Below are 20,789 nucleotides of genomic sequence, written 5' to 3' on the forward strand. Positions count from 1 at the left end.
ACACAGCACCATAATCTGGTTGTGAACAAAGCTTGAAGGTCATATACTCTGTAAGTGACAGAACAAAGATCGGAATATTGCTTGCTTTTTTTTTTTTTTTTTAACTCATGATGCTTCCCCTTGACTACACAGCTCCAGGTAAGAATGCTATATCAGCATCTTATTTCTGGAACACCCTACAATTACAACCACCTTCCAATACTTCTTTACCCAAGAAAAATCAGCTAGAGAGATACAGATAGATATCATCTGTAAAGCTATGCCCCAAATAGTGCTCTCCCCCCAAATAGCTTAATATGTAAATATATGGACAATTTGATAATGACCCCTAAAACATTATCCCAGTAATGAATACAATGAACACAATGAAGACAGTCTTGAGGATCTATTTTCATGCCAGTCTTAAGCACAATTTTACAACGTGATCACCTTGGACTCATCTTATCTCTAAATACGGCAAAGACAAGATTATCAAGTTAACAGTCTCATTACATTCTATATCTGCAACTATTACTTTATACATTCAATTTTTGCTTATTTTAACCTGCCATGTCCCTTTAAAAGCAAAGCAATTCCTTTTAATAGCAAACTTCAAAATTCTGTTAAAAATGCTACAAACCAAACCTCACTGCATTTTAGACAGTTAACTGCTTCCTTATAAAAATATGAAAAAACAATCTGTACATTGACATTAAAAATTCAAGAACATTCGCTGGAAAAAAATGAAAGTTATTTTTACACTAAACTAGCATAATTTCCCCCTTACATATATATGGAAAGAAGAATGCCTCATGTTAAAAATGTTTACATTAGACATAAGAAGACCCTTATAAGGAAGAAAGAAAAGTACCCTTTTCAAAGTCTAGGTCTGTAAAATCTAGATTTGGGGGGGGAATTAGAAAATGGGAAAAGTGGCAACAAATAAAAATTGAGAATCAAATAAAAATTGAGACACACATTTAATTGAAGACATTGTACCTCAGGGCCCAGAGGGCTACATCAGGAAGAATGTATTCCCCATGAATGCCCCATTTGTTCTGCGCAGCCAGTTTGGGCCCGTTCTGTAAATGCCTGAAGACTTGACATGCAGCCGGCTTTTCCCTTGATTCCACACTCTAAATAAGGTGAGGCATGGAAAAAGGGTTGGTGATATTTCACCAAACTTAAATGGGAGCCACCACTGGCCTGAGAAAAGAAGGCAAAGGGGGAGCCTGGCCTAGAAAACTTTAAGTAGCAACTAATTTTGTCTCTACTACCACTCGGTGTCTCTTTATTGGTCTCTCTCCTTGCCTTCGAAGGCCTGGGTTTTCATGTTGCTGACTGTCCAAATACCACACGTGGACTTGCACTCCCCCTAAGTTCCCTGTGTTCCCAAATGACCACTGGGTCTTTTTCTTTCCTGTATTCAAAATTTCTATTTCTTCTATTACTTAAAACACCCTTGTAAGAAAGCAAGCTCATAGAAATTAATTCATACTACAGGGTGATTGACAGCCTGGAGTATTCACCACCTAAGTGTTATTGATCGCATTGGGAGAGAGATTAAAGAAAGGGGATGGATGGGAGAGCTGGATTTCTTTTGAATCACACCAACATCAGTTTAAAACAGGGCAGTGAGGGGCACCTGGGTGGCTCAGTCGGTTAAGCGTCTCAGGTGGTGATCTCACGGTTTGTGGGTTTGAGCCCCGTGTCAGGCTCTGTGCTGACAGCTCAGAGCCTGGAGCCTGCTTCAGATTGTGTGTCTCCCTCTCTCTCTGCTCTTCCCCTGCTCATGCTCTGTCTCTCTCTGTCTCAAAAATAAATAAAATATTTAAGAAAAAATTTTTAAACAAAAACAAACAAAACAAAACAAAAAAACAGGGCTGTGAGTGGGGAAGTGACATTTTACAATTCCCAGGCTTGAATTAGAACACAGCAGATGGTGATGGGTTTGAGGTCTTGAATCTTAGGATGGTCATGCCCCACTCAGTCCCTTCAGTAAGATTTGTGCCCCCCTCGCAGCTCCCTTTAGCCTTTAAAATCTGACCAACACAGCAGGGTTTATCGGCTCTAAATTTTACAAACGTTGATTAATAGAAAAGGGAAGGAAAACGGTGATAGAATCTTTTTACCAGAATTAGGTTTTTAAAAGCGTTCAGTATTAGCTCCAAGAAAAGCATTTCATCTCTGGAGCCTTGCTGGTGGGAGTCAGGGAGCCTGAGCTGGAACAGCCATTTGCCGGCTGGCTCCACATTTGTGCATGCAGAAAGAAACTGTGAAGCAAGGCTACTGTTCCATCTAGTTCCCTCTTCCCTTCCCACTGAAACCAGAGAAGTTTAATTAGCTGTATACAATTTAAAAAATGGTTCTTAAGTTTATTTTTGAGAGAGAGAGAGCGAGTGAGCGTGGGAAAGGGACAGAGAGAGAGGCAGATGGAGAATGTGAAGCAGGCTCCACGCTATCAGCCCAGAGCCCGATGCAGGGCTCAAACTCACCAACCACGAGATCATGACCCGAGCTGAAATCAAGAGTTGGACGCTTAACCAACTGAGCCACCCAGGCGCCCCTAACTGTATACAATTTTAAAGAAATTACCCAAATGTACATGAACAATTTCCTAATATGCTTAGTTAATGCAGCACATAAGAACTAAGTATAAGAGGCTCTCTCTTTGTAGAACTTTAGATTCCTATTGTCAGATACATTCGGCTTTATATCATCATCTTCCCTTTTGGTTTTCATTTTATTTTAAATGTTGCATTAACTAATATATATATGTGTGTCTGTGTGTGTGTGTGTGTGTGTGTGTGTGTGTGCATGTATGTGTTTATCCTTATCCAAAAGTAGAGCATTCCTATGAAAACTTTCATAAACCGAAATGGCATAAAGCAAAGAAGCAATTACCATTCATCTACATGGAAAATTTTTTTAGTGTTCCCAGTCCCAAAATTTAACCTCTCTTAGGCTTCTCTGATACCTTAGGACACATCTTACTAAGTGATGTACAAAATAAATGGAGATAAAGCAGAGATGCTCACAGACACAGTTCAAAGCTGAGGCAGCTTGACACTGAGATGCTGAGTGAAGTTCCCCGGGGGAAGGAGCTTGGTGGGCCCCCCTTCTCTGCTCTGGGTACACACTGCCTCTATAAGGCTCACTGCAAGGTAAACGCTAAATGCTATCCTCTCTTTTTGCATATAAGCAAAATTCTTCTTCAGGTACCTTTAGGTTAGCAAAAACAGGTAGTAATGCAAGGTTTTCATGCAAGTGAAGTGGCGTAACATGAACTTTTGAAAAGTGGGGGATATCACTCTCTCTCTCTCTCTCCTATCTATGTATCTATCTCTCTACTCTCTCTATATCTTCAGTAGTCCTGAATCTCAGGGAAAAAGATGCTAATACTTAGGATTACATTCTCAACAGAAGATCTTTGGTGTTTTTTGTTCAAATACTGACAATAACTCTGTATAGTGAACATAGTTCTCTTCCTTGAGAATAAGGAAACTTAGATATATTCCTCATAATAATCCTTCTCCAAACCATAAAGCACACACTCAAAAGCATAAAAACAACACAATTTTTCAGTCTACAATTTCCTGTTGTAGTTTAACATGGTGGCTATGTATTTTTTAAGACCTTATTAGGGTAACCAAGCAGACAGAACTAACTGCCCTTCATGATCTAGTTGCCAACCAGAAGGAAAATGAAATTCTAGTGGTCTTTGGAGCTACTAACTCAGTGGTACAAAATTTTTAAAGAGCTAAAAATTGCAGTACAGTTTATCATAATGTTTGATACAATCCTATTAACTTAAATCTGGAATAAGAACAGAATTTCTAGCCCAGATAGCTGTTCTATATTCAATCAAGTACAGCATAGTTATCATTGGACTGATATTAACTAAACACATTTGTTGGAAAGCTATCTATAAAGAATAGCAGATCCTTTATAGACCTTAAATCCAATGTTACAGCATGATTTTGCTAGCTGTCTATTTATTTTGCAATAAAGAAGGCAAAATATGTTTTAACATTTCAAACTTCTTGGAAAAGATAAGCAACAAATTGCTATAAAACTACAAATTGGTAAATAGTACAATTAAAAATTTAGAAAACTTCATATCTATTTTTCTAATATATATGTTAAAAACACATATCTATATATATTAGAAATTGAAATTCTAATATATATCTAGCTAAATATATACATATATGTATGTATATATATACATATATGTATATATTAGCAATTGAAATTGAACTTTAAATATCCCTTTTGGAAACCTCCAGAATGTCTGGCAAAAACACATCTCATTGTAGCACATTAACATTATCTCTTTGTGCATGTTTCTGCTAATGTAGTAAATTTGGCTCCCAAATTATTTAAAAAGTCAAGGCCATCTTCTTCCTGTTTTTCGCTGCAGCACCCTACAGAACCAGCTGGAGATCCCTTTCCTTCATAGTTATACGTAAGGACATAATCTTGAGATGGCACATGGTTTTCATTCTGATTACACAGATGCAATTTCTGTAAAATAAACAAACAAAAAAAAAGGATTGTATTGTTGTATTATTTTAAGTATTCTTAAACATATGAACATAAAATTTATTATTTTATTTACCTTTTATGTCTAATTTTTAACCAGTGTGTCCTCTAATGGAGTCCTACATACAAAAAATGCACATGATTGGTCGATATCACAACCATACCATAAAGTCAGTATATCTTACATTTCTAGTAATCCATACAAATAAAAAAAATTATATATATACAAATGTTATATTTATGTATATTTAAATTATCATTAAATGCTTAACTCTAAACTTTCTATCTGGAGTTCAGGCTAGTCCACAAAACGGTGACACTATGCGCGGTGGCCTAGAATTTGACGTTGGATGTCGGAACAGTCTGGGTTTTGAGTCCCAGCTCTGGCTGTACCAGCTACGTATGTGACTTTGAGCAGGTCACTAAACATCTCTCAGTCTCACTTCTCACTCTCTTTACATCTAAAATGGGAATATACACAGTGACTATCTCACGATAATGATGAAATGGTAGTGCATGAAAAATACTCTTCCTTTGCCCAGCACATAGTAAATATTCAAAAAACATTAACTAAAACCACTACTACATGCAGTTTTAAAGTAGGCAAGAATTATCACATTGGTTTCAGAATGACGTTTTCCGAGATAGCCAAAACATGACAAAATAGAGAGATGCGCAAGACATTTTAGTGAAATTAAAAATACTCAACATAACCCGGATTGCAAAAACCAGCCCTTTGCACTGGAGAGGCCATGCATTCAGCCACATCCACCCTCACAGTCTGTTACTGGCCAGCTTGTCTAACCCCCCGGCTCCTCCTCCTCACCTGTGTGCCCCCTGCCTCTCTAACCCAGAGCTTATTTCCTTGGCTTATGTTATCAAGTGTCTTTCTTCATGACCGCTTCAGCCTCGTATCCCATTATGTGATGTGCACACTAAAGAACACCCCTAGGAGTGCTTCTTAAGCTTCACTCCTTCCCAGCCTGATCTTACATGAATACTGACTGTCTAGAAACAGAAAAGAGATTAACACTTGAATTTGACGGGAAAAAATATGCTATGGACATGCGATAAGCTATAGCCACGTCACAGAAAGGTGCCTAGTTGCAATCCATTAAAGGAATAAGGGCTTCTGGTCCACTGTTGGTGTTACAATGGTACTGGCACACTCTGATAAAAAGAAAACTTAGTACCAGGAAGAATATTCAATCCAGTGGTTCTCTACCCAGGTGGCACATGTGAATTGCCTGAGGAGTTTTAAAAATAATAATACTAGGGCCGCCTGGGTGGCTGAGTCAGTTAAGTGTGTGACTTGGGCTCAGGTCATGATCTCCCATCTCATGGGTTCCAGTCCCACATTGGACTCTGTGCTGACAGCTCAGAGCCTGCAGCCTGCCTCAGATTCTGTGTCTCCCTCTCTCTCTGCCCCTCCCCCACCCTCAAAAATAAATACAAATTTAAAAAAATAATAATAATAAGCCAAACCAATTAAATCCAAATCCTTAAGGTGGAGCACAGGCATTAATATCTTTTAAAAGCTCCAGGGGGATTTTGATGTGCTCCCAGGACTCAAAAATCATGATTTAATCCCTCCTTTGTTTTACATCCTTGCTGTCCCCTGAATAAAAATGTTTTATATATGAATGGTGCTTTTTACATTAAATATAGTTTATACAGCTCATATTATTTAATGTTCATCCTAGAATTGTGTGCAGATGTTTTGTTTTCAGAGAGAGATGTAGATTTGATTGGGGGAGTTTTTTGATTGTAGGGAGTAAGATTTTTTTTTCACGTTCTTCTATATGAAAATAATTCGTGAGGTAAACTACATCTAGAAGTGGCATGTGGCTTTAGGTTGGATATTAGAAACTTCCAGATCTCATGAGATTTTAGAAATTAAAAGAAATATGACTGATGGAATAAAATCTCTTTTATGTTAAATAATGTAACAAAATCAAAGGGCATGGGGGTGGGGAGGCGTGGAGGAGGGCAGTGCTGGGAAGGACCAGAGAATGAAAGAGAAAAGATACATTGAAAAGATACGTAGGGAAAAGCAACTTCTGCAACTGTGTGCTAATTTCAATTTCCTCTTGTTCTACACTTGGATATTTAAACCGGAGAATGGAAACGCTGAGGGAAACTCACTTCACCAAGGCGGGGTTGGGTGAAATTATGCCACTCGGAGTAGGTGTGTCTGCAGTTGTCCGTCTCCACATGTCCTCCCCTGCAGGAATCCAGGGTGTGATGATGCCCTGTCCCCCGGCACGATTCCAGGGTCTGGTGTCCGCCTTTCACCATTTCAATGGTCTCCTGCCCTCCATTCTTCATTCCTGATCCTATGGTACCGCAAAAGCCTTGGCCAGAGTTATTGACTGTCTGGGTCATAAACCCATTGGCAGAACACTGAAATAAAATAAAATAAGACCATTTGTATCAGGAGGAAATGGATCCCAAGTGATAAGAAGGCAAGGGAGAGAGAATGTTTATTCAACGTTTTATTGATTCATCTGTTCATTAACAGACATTTGTATTTTCTAATTGTGTGCCCAGTCTAGGGATACAAAGATGGGCATGATCCCTCACCAGCTCTAAGATTCTCTTATTCCAGTGAGGCAGAAAAATCAGATGATCACTTTAAGAATGTATATGTAGGTGAATGCACAATGCTATAGGAACACTGAGGAACACATTAAAATCCACATCCAGAGAGAGAAAGTGGAGAAGACTGAGAGTAGGGGCTCCGACTGAGAAATGGGAGGAAAAAACCACCACCTGCAGGAAGGTCTACAGGCAAAGGCAACAGGGTGCTTTGGGGGTCTTCAGCTTCAGCCTATTGAGAATGGCTGCCACATAGGGTTCAGGGTAAGAGAGGAAGTGGAGAGGTTATAAAAGGCCAGAGAATATAAAGAACTATATGCCATGCTAAAAACATATAGACTATCATGAGGATTACGGAGACTCAAAGAAGGGTTTTAATAGACAGGCAAGGCACATATTTTTAAAAAGTCATTCTAGGCAATAATGTAAACGACAAATAAGGAGACAATAAGTTGAGTGTCACAGATATCAGAGAGATATCACAGATATCACCTGAACCATTCTAGGTGAAACATGATAAGGATCTAAGCCAAAATAGAAGCAAAGATGACTCACAGTGGCTGGACCCCATACAAAGTTTACTGACAGTTAGATGGATGAAGCAGCAAATGGAAGGAATTATTCCTATGTGCTCTGCTTGTGCAACTCCAGATAGCATAATTCCCTGAAGTTGGGATGAAGGATGTGTTTGTGGGTGAGAGGAGGGGGAACAATTCAATTTGGGGCATGGCAAGTTTAAGAAACCTGTGGATGTCCACAATGCATATATGAATATGGGGTCTGGAGCTCAGGTAGGGGAGCTGAGCTGACGCTATAATTCCAGAAGTCACCACCATATAGGTGGTAGTTGAAGTCACAGGGATAAATTATAACACCCAGGGAAAATGGTAGACTAAACAAAAAGAACGCTAATAACAGAACACAAGAACAAATGTTTTAAAGGGTTGGTAAAGGAATTAGAAGACAGAACTGATCTGAAATAGCAACTGAGAGAATGAAGGAATCCAAAAGACAAACTCTGAAGCCATGCAGAGAGGATTATGGTAAGGAGAAAACATCAAAGTTGTTTAAGAACTGGTCCAAGTAAAGTAATCACCTCTCAGATTCAAGTAAAAGAGTGGCCACTGGTGATCTGTGTCAAAAGAATTTCCACGAAGTGCTGAATGACCAGGAACTAATGTCATGGAGAAATCGAGTATTAAATCTCTCAAAGAGTTCAGTTTCAAAGAAAAAGAGACATGGAGGGAACTAGAGCAGACAGAGTTGAGGGAATGTTTGAAGATGAAAAAGACTTGATTCAACAGTAACTTAATGCTGGAACCTCAGTTGGAAGTCTGGGCCATGGGTGAGAAGTCGAGTTACTGTGGCAACCTCAGGGTGTCAGTTCTAATTATAAACCGTTACTTTCAGACAAGACCTCCATTAAAATCAGGCTCCGTTGTGCCATCTTCTTGCCAATTTGTTTTTCTTCTATTGAATATGCAGAGTCTCTAACTAAACTGGAAGATTTTCAAGTTCAGATGATTTGGAGTTTCAGATATTTCAGAGTCTGAAATGTATCTATAAATGTCATACATAGTATCTCATTGCCTTAGAAAATTATACCAGAAAGGAGAACTAAAAAGTAGCCATTTGGTGGCGCTGCTGCCCTATATTTTTTGCTTAGGTTGCTGCCACCTTGAAATTCTATTAAAAAAAAAAATCCTGATTATCAAATCTCCTTGATGGTATAATTTTTGTCATTATAAATACATGTTCAGAGATCACGCAAGCTAATACCGGGAGACTTGAAGATAAACTAAAACCAAAGCTGAGTCCACAGTTCCTTGTTTCACATTCTATTCTCTGTTCCTTCCTGACCATCTCCAGGTGCTCTGCCCAAAGTTTATTCTCACATGGTATCAACAGCTCCTTTTCCACGTCAATGATTTCCAGATTTAACTTCTCCAGTCCTGACTTTTCAACCAGCTCCTAACCCCATCTGAACTGCCTCTGACTTAAACTTAGCTCGAAAAGTAACATCATCTTTACTCATTGTACTAAAATGAGCTTACCCATTCACTACAAAGTTCTGTTACATTTAAAAAAATTTTTTTTTTAATTTTTTATTTATTTTTGAAAGAGACAGAGTGTGAGTGGGGAGGGACAGAGAGAGAGAGGGAGACACAGAATCTGAAGCAGGCTCTGGGCTATAAGCGGTCAGCACAGAGCCCGACACGGGGCTCGAACTCACAAACTGCGAGACCCTGACCTGAGCTGAAGTCAGATGCTTAACTGACTGAGCCACCCAGGCGCCCCTGTTACATTTTGCAAAAATATGCCTAAAATTATGTTCTGGTATAAATTAATAATCCCAAGTCCTTCTGAGAAGTGCTCCTAACAGAGAACAGGTAAATAGGTGTGAGTATGTTATGGTGAAATGGCCAATTAATACCATCAGCTCCAGCATCAAATGGTAAAGAACAAATATGAAGAACATCTCAATCATTCCATTCTCAGATATAAAATAAGATCTTACTTTGAGCCAAGGACTATCAGGGACTAAATGGATTTTCTGAATGGAAAATAATTACAGGGCTCCACATGGAGGCATGTCAAGCACAGGAGGGCTATGACTTTGCATGATGGTGGGAGGAGGTTAAAAAGAGAAAGTCAGTAAGAAAGGTATCTTTGACATATCAAAGGCTTGATATGAAGTCACTGTCCCTGGCTATGGCCTCTGTCACTTTGGCTTCACTTTTTATTTTGTTACTCTAAAGTTAATAAGCTATCATTTACATATCTGAAATACTGATTATCCTTATTTTAATTTTCCAGTTATCATTAGACTACTAGAGTTATCTCCTGCTTAAACTATAGCAAGATTCTAACCCTTGAACTTCCCCATCCTTAGTGTCTTCCTGTTCTCACTGATCACCCTACTGACTCAGCATCATGCTGTTCCCATTATGCCAATCTATGCAGAAAAACTTTCACTGGCCCTTCCTTTCCAAGAAGATAAACCCCAAATCCTTAGTGTGGCATATGATAGCCCCATCTCTTACATCCTCTCCCCCAAAACCCTAAGTTTCAAGCTTCTATTCTAAAACACCATTTCTTCCATCTCAAAACAATTTCTTTACTATCTGTTGAGTAATCCCTAAACTTTGTCATCCCCGTTTTCATTCCTTATTTTTTAATTTCATGTTTATTTCTTTTGAGAGAGTGAGTGGGGAAGGGGTAGAAAGTGGGGGAGACAGAGAATCCCAAGCAGGCTTTGCGCTGCACAGAGCCCAAGGCGGGGCTCAAACTCATTAACTGCAAGATCATGACCTGAGCTGAAATCAAGACTCAACCAACTGAGGCACCCGGGCGCCCCTCCTGTTTTATTCTTAAGGCTGTTTTCCTCCTCTTTAACTATTCCCACAATCTCTCCATTTTCAACCCCTTCTTACTCGTTCAGCTACAGAGTGATCTGTACGTCTTTCACCAGGCCCTTCAGGTTGATCCAGACAACACGAATGCACTTATGTATCACAAGTGTCTTTGAACTAACAGTGCTCTGTCATGGTGCTAATGTTTACTGAAATGTTCCTACTTATTTTTCCCATAGAAGTAGATTCAACTGCTCACAAGTACATTGAAATCTTTTTGAGGGAAAAATATGCCTTGTAAGAACTCTTGAAATATATGCGCCCCCCCCCAAAGAAGAAGCCTAGTACTAAGCACCTCAGCAGTCCCAAGAAATACATAAGGAAAGAAAGTGACAATAATCTTCCAAGTAATCTACCCTCCACCATATAAAAATATATATCTCTTTGGTATTTTCTTAATTTATCATCAGAACTTTTAGTAGGTTTTTCCCCCATTATATATGATCAAAGAGAGAAACAAATGATATCTGGAAATGTACATGGTACAGAGCAGCTGAAACACTGTTATTATAATAAATCCACATCAAAAAGTTTTAAATCATAGCACTAGAGGGTGGAAAAATGATAATTAAAACAACACATGTCTTTTTGTAATTTTTTTTCAATGTTTTATTTATTCTTAAGAGAGACAGAAACAGAGCATGAATGAATGAGGGGCAGAATGAGAGAGAAACACAGAATCCAAAGCAGGCTCCAGGCTCCGAGCTGTCAGCACAGAGCCCGATGCGGGGCTTGAACTCACAAGCCATGGGATCATGACCTGAACCGAAGTCAGACACAACTGACTGAGCCACCCAGGCACCCCAAAACAACACGTTTTAAGAATTCTAATAAATGCCACTACATAAATATCTGAATATCGGCAGATAAAATACTTATGTCTACAAAATCTGACCAAATTAAAAATGTAAGTTAACCCCTAAATTTCAAAATAACTTCAGGAGAATCAGTAAAAGAAATTATGGGAGATATTCAGAGATACTCATTTAAAACACTTACCACCTTATCATCTCCAGGTGCTTCTGTGTTTGATATGATTAAGTTTTGCTGTGCTAAATCTTCAGGAAAACCTTTTCTTTTTTTGGCACCAAAAACTCCACATACCAAAGTTAGCAATACAGCTGCATTTAAAAAAAAAAAAAAGTTTAACATACATAGAATAAAATACTCATCTTTTATTTTTTATTACCTCAAGTGCACAGGAAGAAAACCACTAACCACGGTCCCATGAATTACCTTGGCCTTTCTAAATTAATAGGCCATGATTTAGCTTGGATTTTAAAAATGTGAATTAATTATATGTGTGTATATATATGTATATATATATACATATATATATATATATATACATATATATATATATATTTAAGTTTATTTCTTTTGAGAGACACAGAGACAGCACAAGTGGGGAAGGGGTAGAGACAGGGGGAGAGACAGAGAAGAGAGAGAGAATCCCAAGCAGGCCCCATTGCAGGGCTCAAACTCATGAAACCGTGATATTGTGACCTGAGCCTAAACTAAGAGTCAGACACATAACCGACTGGGCCATCCAGCAGCCCCATTAATTATATGTATATTTTGATAACAGTTCTTTTAAGGGTTCGAATTCTATCTACCATGCATGTTAAAGTATTCACAATCGTGGATTAAATAGTAAATTTTCAAAAAATTCAATGACATTAATTTAAGACAGAGACTTTAAGAGATTTACTCATTCCCCAAAAAAACGGTTTGCCTGTATGAAAAGCATGACAAACATACTTTTTTTCTAGAATATCTTATCTCCAAGTATCTTAATTAAAACTACTCCGTATTTTGTCTATTCCAAATTTTCATTCTATGTCATACCTGTGGGAGGTTGAAATATGTGTCAATAAGATTAGCAGTAATAATAATAACGGTTAATAATCACAGTTCCTTACAATGTTCCACAGGCGCCTCCACCAAGGATGGCCAAACTGCAGCCCCAAACCCCTTCCCATGAATTTTTTGGATGGCCACATGTTTTTGAATGGCCCATGGACTATGGTTTTTACATTTTTAAATGTTTTTTTTTTTTAAATCAAAAGAATAGTAGTTCATTACATGTGAAAATTATATGAAAGTCAAAGTTTAGCATCCATTAATAAAGTTCTTTTGGAACGCAGGCATGCCCATCACTTAAATATTTTCTATGGCTGCTTTCCTACTAGCAGGGTAGATTTCCCGGGTTATACGTGAAACCACATGGCCTGCAAAATGTAAAATATATACTATCCAGCCCTTTACAGAAAAAGGGTACCAATCTCTGCCTATTCTATGTGGCCACTTGTTAAACTTTCTGGTTCCGTGTCCTACCCCACTCTCTTGATCCACGCCACTCCAGCCACACCAGTGCCCCTGTCATGCCTTGACTCCTCCAGCCACCCTCTCACCTCAGGGCCTTTGTGCGGACCTCTGACTGAAAAACTCTTTCCCCCAAGTACTGTACTTAGCTGATTCTTTGACCTTTCACAAAAATCATTGAAGATAACCTTGTCAGGCCTGCCAAACCATCCACTGAAAACCGGAGTCACTAGCCCTAATCACCACCCCCAACACCACACCCACACCCACACACACACACACACACACACACACACGCTCCACAGCACTACAGCTCCTAATTATTTCGCTCTATTTTTTCCTCCACAGCATTTCACTTATTTATCAGTTTACTGTCACAAGGCACACTGTTTGCATTTGGTTTTGTCTGTTTTGTTCACTGATGACTCCCAAGCACCTGGACAATTTCTGGAATATAGTAGGTGCTCAATGTATATTTATTTTGTTGAGTTGTTGAAAAATAATAAGCATTGTACTGTTCGAAGCTTTTCACATGAGTTACCCAATTAATGCTCAGTGCTGCCCCATAAAGGAGGCTACAAATACCCCCTTTCACAGATGAGGAAACTGAAGCACAGTTAAGTAACTCGCCTCCGGTCTCATGGCTTGCAAATGATAGAGCTGGGTTACGAACTCAATGGTTTGGTGCCTGGGTCTTGCTCTTAACCACTAGTCCTATCACAGAACAAAGGAACAACAGCTAATCTAGGCTGGAAGAGTGGATGGAAATTAAAAAAAAAGAGGATAAAATATGGTACGATTGGGAATGACACAACTGACAAGCAAGAGGTTAAAAAAATCCAAAACTGGCAAGATACACCCAAGAAGAGATATTGCTGTGATCCGAGTAAGTGCCCTAAGTCCGTGGCTGAATGATGACAAGAGGTCACAGTGGCTTATAGTGGACTTTCATACGGCAGTAGTCTTAGAGTGTTGATTTTGCCCTAAAAGGGGTAGTACTAGGACCAAGAAATGGAAACTATACGTTGCCAGATTTGGAAAAATCTAAGGAACTTTAAGCAGCCCTGTCCAAATATGAAATTTTGTATCACAAAAAGGATCTTGTTCCTTCTTCCCGAAAATATTCCATCAGAAATCTGATAATAACACGAAAGCAATTTGTAATGAGGACTCACCCCGGCTGGACAGTTGGACAGGATTACTTTTTAAAGACCTTTTCCTGCACTCAGACATTTGTGAGATAGATAGATAGATAGATAGATAGATAGATAGATAGATAGATAGATATAGAGATTTTTTTTAGTTTCTTTTTTAATATTTATTTTTGAAACAGAGAGACAGAGCACCAGCGGGGGAGGGGCAGAGAGAGAGGGAAACACAGAATGGGAAGCAGGCTCCAGGCTCTGAGCTGTCAGCACAGAGCTTGATGTAGGGCTAGAACTCAGGGACTGCAAGATCATGACCGGAGCCGAAATCAGACGCTCAACCGACTAAGCCACCCAGGGCCCCTTTTTGTGATATATTTTAACTTTAAGTAGGCAAAAGGACTTACAAAATAGTAATGCTATGCCCAGCAGTATGGCCAGGATCGCCCATTTTCCGAGTATTACTCCTGCGCTCCTTCGGGTCGGCAGACATTGACTTGGATGAGTACAATCACACAGATTAACTCTCACGGTTTTTGTTGCAGATTGACCTTCTCTATCTTTTACAGTAATAGGAACACTATATTCCTGAAATTCAGCATTTTTCTGATATGAAAGACGGGCGGCTGTATCTGAAAGAAAATGAAAGAATTATATTTTTAATGGACATTTACTTCTAGCATTTGTTTCATCACACTTGTTTCTAAACATGTTATTCTCAAGGAACCACCTGCCACATGAAAATGAATAAAAATGGACAACTACCTTCTATTATTCTATCTTCTATTCTATTCTTAGTGCTACCTTTATCAGCACTAACATTACCATGTATGTGTTGCCCATCGTAACTTTCTAGAAGAGAGGCTTAGAGAAATAACTTGGCATTGGAGTGACCCAGTAGCATTTCTGCAGTATTTAATATTACTTATCTACATCCTTATTTACAAACCAATGATGCTAGATTGGCTCTTGACACACACTTCAACCATTTTTCTATAGTACCAGTTTATGGTACTTATAAAGAATTAACAATTGTTACACACAAAGCATGTCCGAAGTCAACATTCTCTTATCCATTTATTTTCTGGTATCTGTCCATTATCTTTATGTACAAGGTAGCTTTTCAAAGTACAATAGACCCTTTGTTATTATGCCTTCCCTCTAGAAGTAATCTCAATACCACAAAGCTAGTTAATGCCACCCAGGCTGGGTATAAGGCTTACATAAAAACAGATGTATCTGTATCATAACAATATGTTCTTATCAACTATGATATTTCCCCAATAGTCGTGATACCTACTGTAATGACTTTATTATCAACTGATCAAAAGCTCCATGCATTTTCAATGCCAATCACAACCTTCTGAGTTTTGCAGTAAGTGAAATGAGGAAGTAGCACCATGCGCATCCTGGAAGTCATCTGTAATGTCTAAGCCTTTCTTAAACGCACTGTTGCAGCTGTTAAGAACTTCAAAGATTTCTGCCTGCATCTCAAATGTAGAGCTCCCCAGAGGAGAGTGAATTACTGCTAAGGTTTAGATGGAACCCTCCCATCTCCTATTGTGGCTAAGGTAAAATCCTCCAAATTCCTCTCCTCCCTCAAGACCACAAGCTGTACCATAGTCACCTCTGCTGTCCTTGTCACTCAACTCTGCCCTCTTCAAACTGTCCTGTCACCAATGTCACCTTGTTAAGACAAATCTGGGCACAGCATTCCTTACTGGCACACTCCCAGTGCATTCCTGCTGTCACCGACTGTACAAAAGTCAGTCTCCTCAGCCTACTACAAAAGGTGCTTCATCACCAGATTCCATAGCCACTCCCCCCACCCCCTCTCTGGGCATTCCTGCTAAAACCTAAACTCTAACACTGGTTTATTTATCCCCTTAGCATTTTCCTTCTTTATGCATATTTATTAACCAATTATTTATTAAACAAACACTTATTAAGCAGTTAGTGTCTACTAAGCACTGGGCTAGGTGCTGGCGAAACACAAATGAATCACAATTATCCTGAGAAACTCATGTATTGGAAAAGAAAGGTAAACAGGTGATAACACAACACAAAAGGAGCTATAATAAAGGTACAAAAGGTCATGGTGCTACTCCTTCTACTTCAAGAAAGACTTCGTAGATGTGAGCATCTGAATTGCCGTCATGTCTGTCTTGTAAATCTCTACGTGTATCACCAGGGTCAGAACGGTGCATAGTAGATGGTAGGGGCTCCATAAGAACCTCATGAATTAATACCAAGCTATGAAATGGGAAGGGTAGTATTCTAGGCAGAAGGGACAGCATACACAAAAATCCAATTGTATGGAAGAGAATGGATAGTAAGAAAACAGCAGTGAATGGTGGCTGAAATATAGAACTACACTCCCCCAGAAATCACTATCACAGGATGCTGTCCTGACGGCTCCCATCCAACATCTCTGTCCATAGCTCACCATGCTTCTTTCCAGAACACCATAGAGTGCTTGCCTCCTATACCCACATTCTCATTTCCAGAGTTTGCTTACACTAAAATTTAAACGCCCCATCTCTGTTCTCTCTTCACCTCCCTGGAGTCACTTTAAAACCACACCGGAAACAATTCGTCTTAATGATAAGTTGCCCAATATTTTCAGCAAAGCTTTTTTGTCTTTGTTGTAAATGTAAATTTTGCCTTCATAAAAAATGATAATTTCTTTCATTTTATATACAATATAAAGACCCCATCATAATATTTGTAAATGGTCGAATTAGGCTTCTAAAACATGTCAATGAGAATATTTTAGCAAACAAGGAAATTCACCCTCAGTTATTTTAGAGCATATAAATCATTACTGTTTATTAAATACCATTAACTTTGGTGAGGGTCCACATTCTGTTCATTTCTGGAGAAGTGTCTGCCAAGCTGAAATAAAATGGAGGGCCATGGATAGGTTCATCGGGATCGACAGCTGAAATGTCAGTATACCTCATCTTTGGTTTGCAAATTGTTACATAACTTTGAAGTATTTCTGGTGGGTTATCATTCATATCTTCAATGTTAACCGCAAGTGTTCCAGTACATGATCTACCATCTAGGAAGAAAGGTAAAAGATTTAGTGTAGTTTTATGCGTTAACATTTTCTTAATAAAATAAATTAACTACCTTCTATATATGATATATGTTTCCTCAAATAAGCTGATATTAGAAAAAATGGTAAATAAGAATGTAGAAGAATAAATGAAACCTGTAGATCATCTAAAATGAGTACTGCCATTGATAATATCAGTTACAACTGCCAATAAACTTTTTGCCAGGATCTCTACCAAACAAGAAAAATCAATGTGTGAACTCTGTATTCGCAGGGGTCCCCTCTGGTACAGATGTTAATGAGCACTAGAAAGTCTACAAAAAGTAATTCTAATCTTGGTACACATTTAATCCACTTAGCAAGATTTTGAAAATATATGATGCTTGGGTTCCCCAAATATTCTGATTCATTTCATCTAAGTCAATGCTACAAAATGATTTTTTTAATTTTTTAAATGTTTATTTATTTTTGAAAAACAGACAGAACGTGAGCATGGGAGGGACAGAGAGAGCGGGAGACACAGAATCTGAAGCAGGTTTCAGGCTCTGAGCTGTCAGCACAGAGCCCCATGCAGGGCTTGAACTCACGGTGAGATCATGACCTGAGCCGACGTGGGATACTTAACTGACTGAGGCACCCAGGTGCCCCTACAAAATGATTTTTTAAGTGCCCCAAGTTATTGTAATATGAAGCCAGGGGTAAGAAACTCTGAGTTGTTTTAAGCAACAGAATTCAAGCAAAGGGTCACTGTGACCTAATAATCAGCTAGGTTACTCAAAGATTCGATTTAAAATGGCATGAAAAGATCTAGAAGATTCTGGTGAGATCGTCTCATCCGATCCAAGACTTAAGTTTCCTCTTTGCCCTCCAACAAAGAGATCTATAAGCATGTGAGGTCCCACCATGCTGGGGATATAAAGATAAATAAATGGCTTGTTGTTGCTATGAAGGTTCACCTCGTTAAATGATTAAGGGAAATAGGAACCTTCTTCAAAGTAATTTCTGACAATTCAAAAATACCTATCACAACAATTCTGCACAATAATAATTGCAGCTTATTGTCCAATTCCTCCTAAGATACCATATTAAATAAAATTAACATTTTTTTTTACCTTGGTCTATTGCCAGGACTGTTATATTATATAAGTCATTTCTGGGAGTCATGGCCTCCCGGTCCAGGATTTTGGAAGTTGTGATTGACCCTGAAATCTCATCAATGGTGATCCATCCTTTAGGATCATGCAATTTTTTGTACCTATTAATATAAAATAAAAAGTCTTCAGCAATATAAAACATATTAAAATAAATTACTGTCTCAATTATTACAAATACATTATTAGTATGTGGTTACAGACTTCTTCATACCTTATGCCGCTGGCACTTCTAGTTTCAGGGTCATATGCCTTATAACCATTGACCTTTGACCCCACTGCTGAGTGTTCTTGAATCCGTACATACTGGGCTGCAGGGCTACATTCGGGTCCTTCATCCTGATCCCTCACGTGAACTGTGACCAAGGCTCTGTTCATGGTTGTTCTGAGTGCAAAATCTCGAGTAAATGGAGCTTCATTGCTTACTCCAAGTTCCAGGGTCACTTGGTGGTTTTCTTCATAATTCAGCGGCTTTTTAAAAAAGCACATGCATATCAGCATCAGTGTAAAATACCTTCGGAATTTCAAACAACAAGTGAGCATCTGCAAATACGAACGGTGGTGCATAAATTCTATGCTCCCATTCAATCAATATGGACTTTTACCATTTGCTAAAGAGAGAGGTGATTCTTCACTAAGCCTTTAGCAAGAGTGGTCCAAAAGTTTCTACAGATGGTTTTATGGAGTTGTGGAAAAACAATTCCAGTTATACTCTCATAGTTCATTCTTACTAAGGAAGATTATTCTGAACCTGGAGACAATGCAGAGAGATGACAGTGTTTTTATGACCCTGCTTTAGAGCGCTAACAGACCAGCCGAAGGGGCATCTAACTCCAGGGGAACGCAATTTTGTTTGACTCACTACTTCCTATTGACTATGTCCATTTCCTTAACCACCACACTATAATCCCTCTGCTACACTATGCTGCTTAATTGGTTCACCAGCCTCTAAAAATATTTAAGTGAATCCTTTGATTATAATTGATTTTTAGACAGCAAATCAAGCAAACCCATAATAACATTATTTTACATTGTACTGCAAATTTGAAGTATTTTTTTTTATTTGATTCTCTTTCTGCTTATCAAAACCATCACTGGCTGACCATTGAACAAAATAAAAAATGAGGAGTAACATTTTTATTTTAAACCTTTCCCCATACCTAGCTATTATCAAGCTGAGATACTAATATCATAAGTCCGCTAAGAAGTCAAGAAAATTTCTGAATCTTAGAATCCACAAAATATGGGTGAAACTTTTTAAAAATTTTTTATGAACATTCTAGAAAACAGAGAGGCAAGAAGGGAAAAAGAATTAATATGTTTATCTATTGCTAATGAACACTCTCACAAATTACATGTGTTGATATATGATCATGCAGAGAATGAAAGCATTCATTGGAGATGAGGCATGGATAGAAAGTCAGGAAACAGCTGCTGCTCTGGGGGAGGTGCAGTGATTTGATCAGGGCCACTTACTAAAGCCTTAGAATTTCTTTATGTAATTTTTCGAGGTTTGCACTGCATATTGGTTTAGAGGCTTAAAACTCTGCAAGATTGGAAATCTAGTAGGATGAAATCAGCGATCAATGAAAAACCAGGAATTCTCTTCCACCACACGGTAGCTTTAATGTTTCATCAATTTATTTTATATTGTTAATATTTTTTTCTTTCGGGGAGAGTGCAAGCGGAGGAAGGGCCGAGAGAAGAGGACAGAGGATCCAAAGTGGGCTCTGCACTGACAGGCTAGCAGCTGTGAGCCCAACGTGGGGCTCAAACTCACAAACCGTGAGATCATGACCTGCGGTAAATAAAGTTGGACACTCAACCGACTGAGCCACCCAGGCACCTGTTTCATCAACTAAAAACATGTTCAAAAATATCTTATATCTGCACTGAGATGCTAGTATCTCGCTAGAAAATGAAGTGCTGTTTTATGGCGGACTCTCTATGTCGAGAATGACCAAGTAGAGTATCTTCTTCATCAAGCCCATGTGCAACTGCCGCTGTTCAAATAGAAAGGAAATGCTGAGATGGAAAGATTACCCAGGGCTGAGCTGAAGACTGCATCAGCTCAGGGTCTACAGTTCCAGAAAAGTTCTCCGACATGGACAATTCTAACACAAGACCCAATAACATGTAAGGCTTCTAAAAATAGAATAATAATATCCTACAGTTTACCAAGTGTTTTCACTTTCGTTATTATAATTGAATAGCTACTAGGGAGGCAGAGAGAAGTATTATTTATATTCGATAGATAATACAGAGGCTAATTTCCAAGATCACATAGCTATGCAAAGCAATTGAACATGGTGCTTAAGAGCATGTACTTGGAATCAAAGAGACCTTCACTCAAATCCTGTCCTCCTGCATCCTAGCTGTATCACTTTGGGTAAGTTTCTTAATCTCTCTGACACTAAGTTTCGTCCTCTGCACAACTGTTGTAAGAATAACATTTATTTAACATTGTAAGCCCACAGCGAGTGCTTTACACTATAGGTTTTAGTAATCTCTCCGGCTGTCACGCAGCCAGTCGAAAGAAAAAGGTGATGTATTTTTTGTTAACATCCAATAT

At 38.6% G+C, this 20,789-nt stretch overlaps 1 protein-coding gene across 2 annotated transcripts in view; it reads right to left on the reverse strand.

Annotated features, from left to right (window-relative positions):
• Window positions 1-370: 370 nt before the first annotated feature.
• The window catches only part of DSC3 (desmocollin 3), a 51,513-nt gene continuing 31,094 nt past the window's right edge, over window positions 371-20,789 (reverse strand). The window contains exons 10-17 of one of the 2 annotated variants that reach the window (XM_027068695.2): window positions 18,432-18,688; window positions 18,179-18,321; window positions 16,845-17,069; window positions 14,413-14,637; window positions 11,535-11,656; window positions 6,670-6,927; window positions 4,601-4,643; window positions 4,370-4,506 (exon numbers count right to left, since the gene is read on the reverse strand). In XM_027068695.2, coding sequence (XP_026924496.2) covers window positions 4,617-4,643; window positions 6,670-6,927; window positions 11,535-11,656; window positions 14,413-14,637; window positions 16,845-17,069; window positions 18,179-18,321; window positions 18,432-18,688 — 1,257 coding nt within the window. In that variant the 3' untranslated portion in view covers window positions 4,370-4,506; window positions 4,601-4,616. Of the gene's footprint in view, window positions 4,507-4,600; window positions 4,644-6,669; window positions 6,928-11,534; window positions 11,657-14,412; window positions 14,638-16,844; window positions 17,070-18,178; window positions 18,322-18,431; window positions 18,689-20,789 lie in introns of both variants that reach the window. The other variant, XM_027068693.2, reaches the window with a different exon arrangement.

Source organism: Acinonyx jubatus, chromosome D3 (genome assembly GCF_027475565.1).
Source record: "Acinonyx jubatus isolate Ajub_Pintada_27869175 chromosome D3, VMU_Ajub_asm_v1.0, whole genome shotgun sequence".
NCBI lineage: Eukaryota > Metazoa > Chordata > Mammalia > Carnivora > Felidae > Acinonyx > Acinonyx jubatus.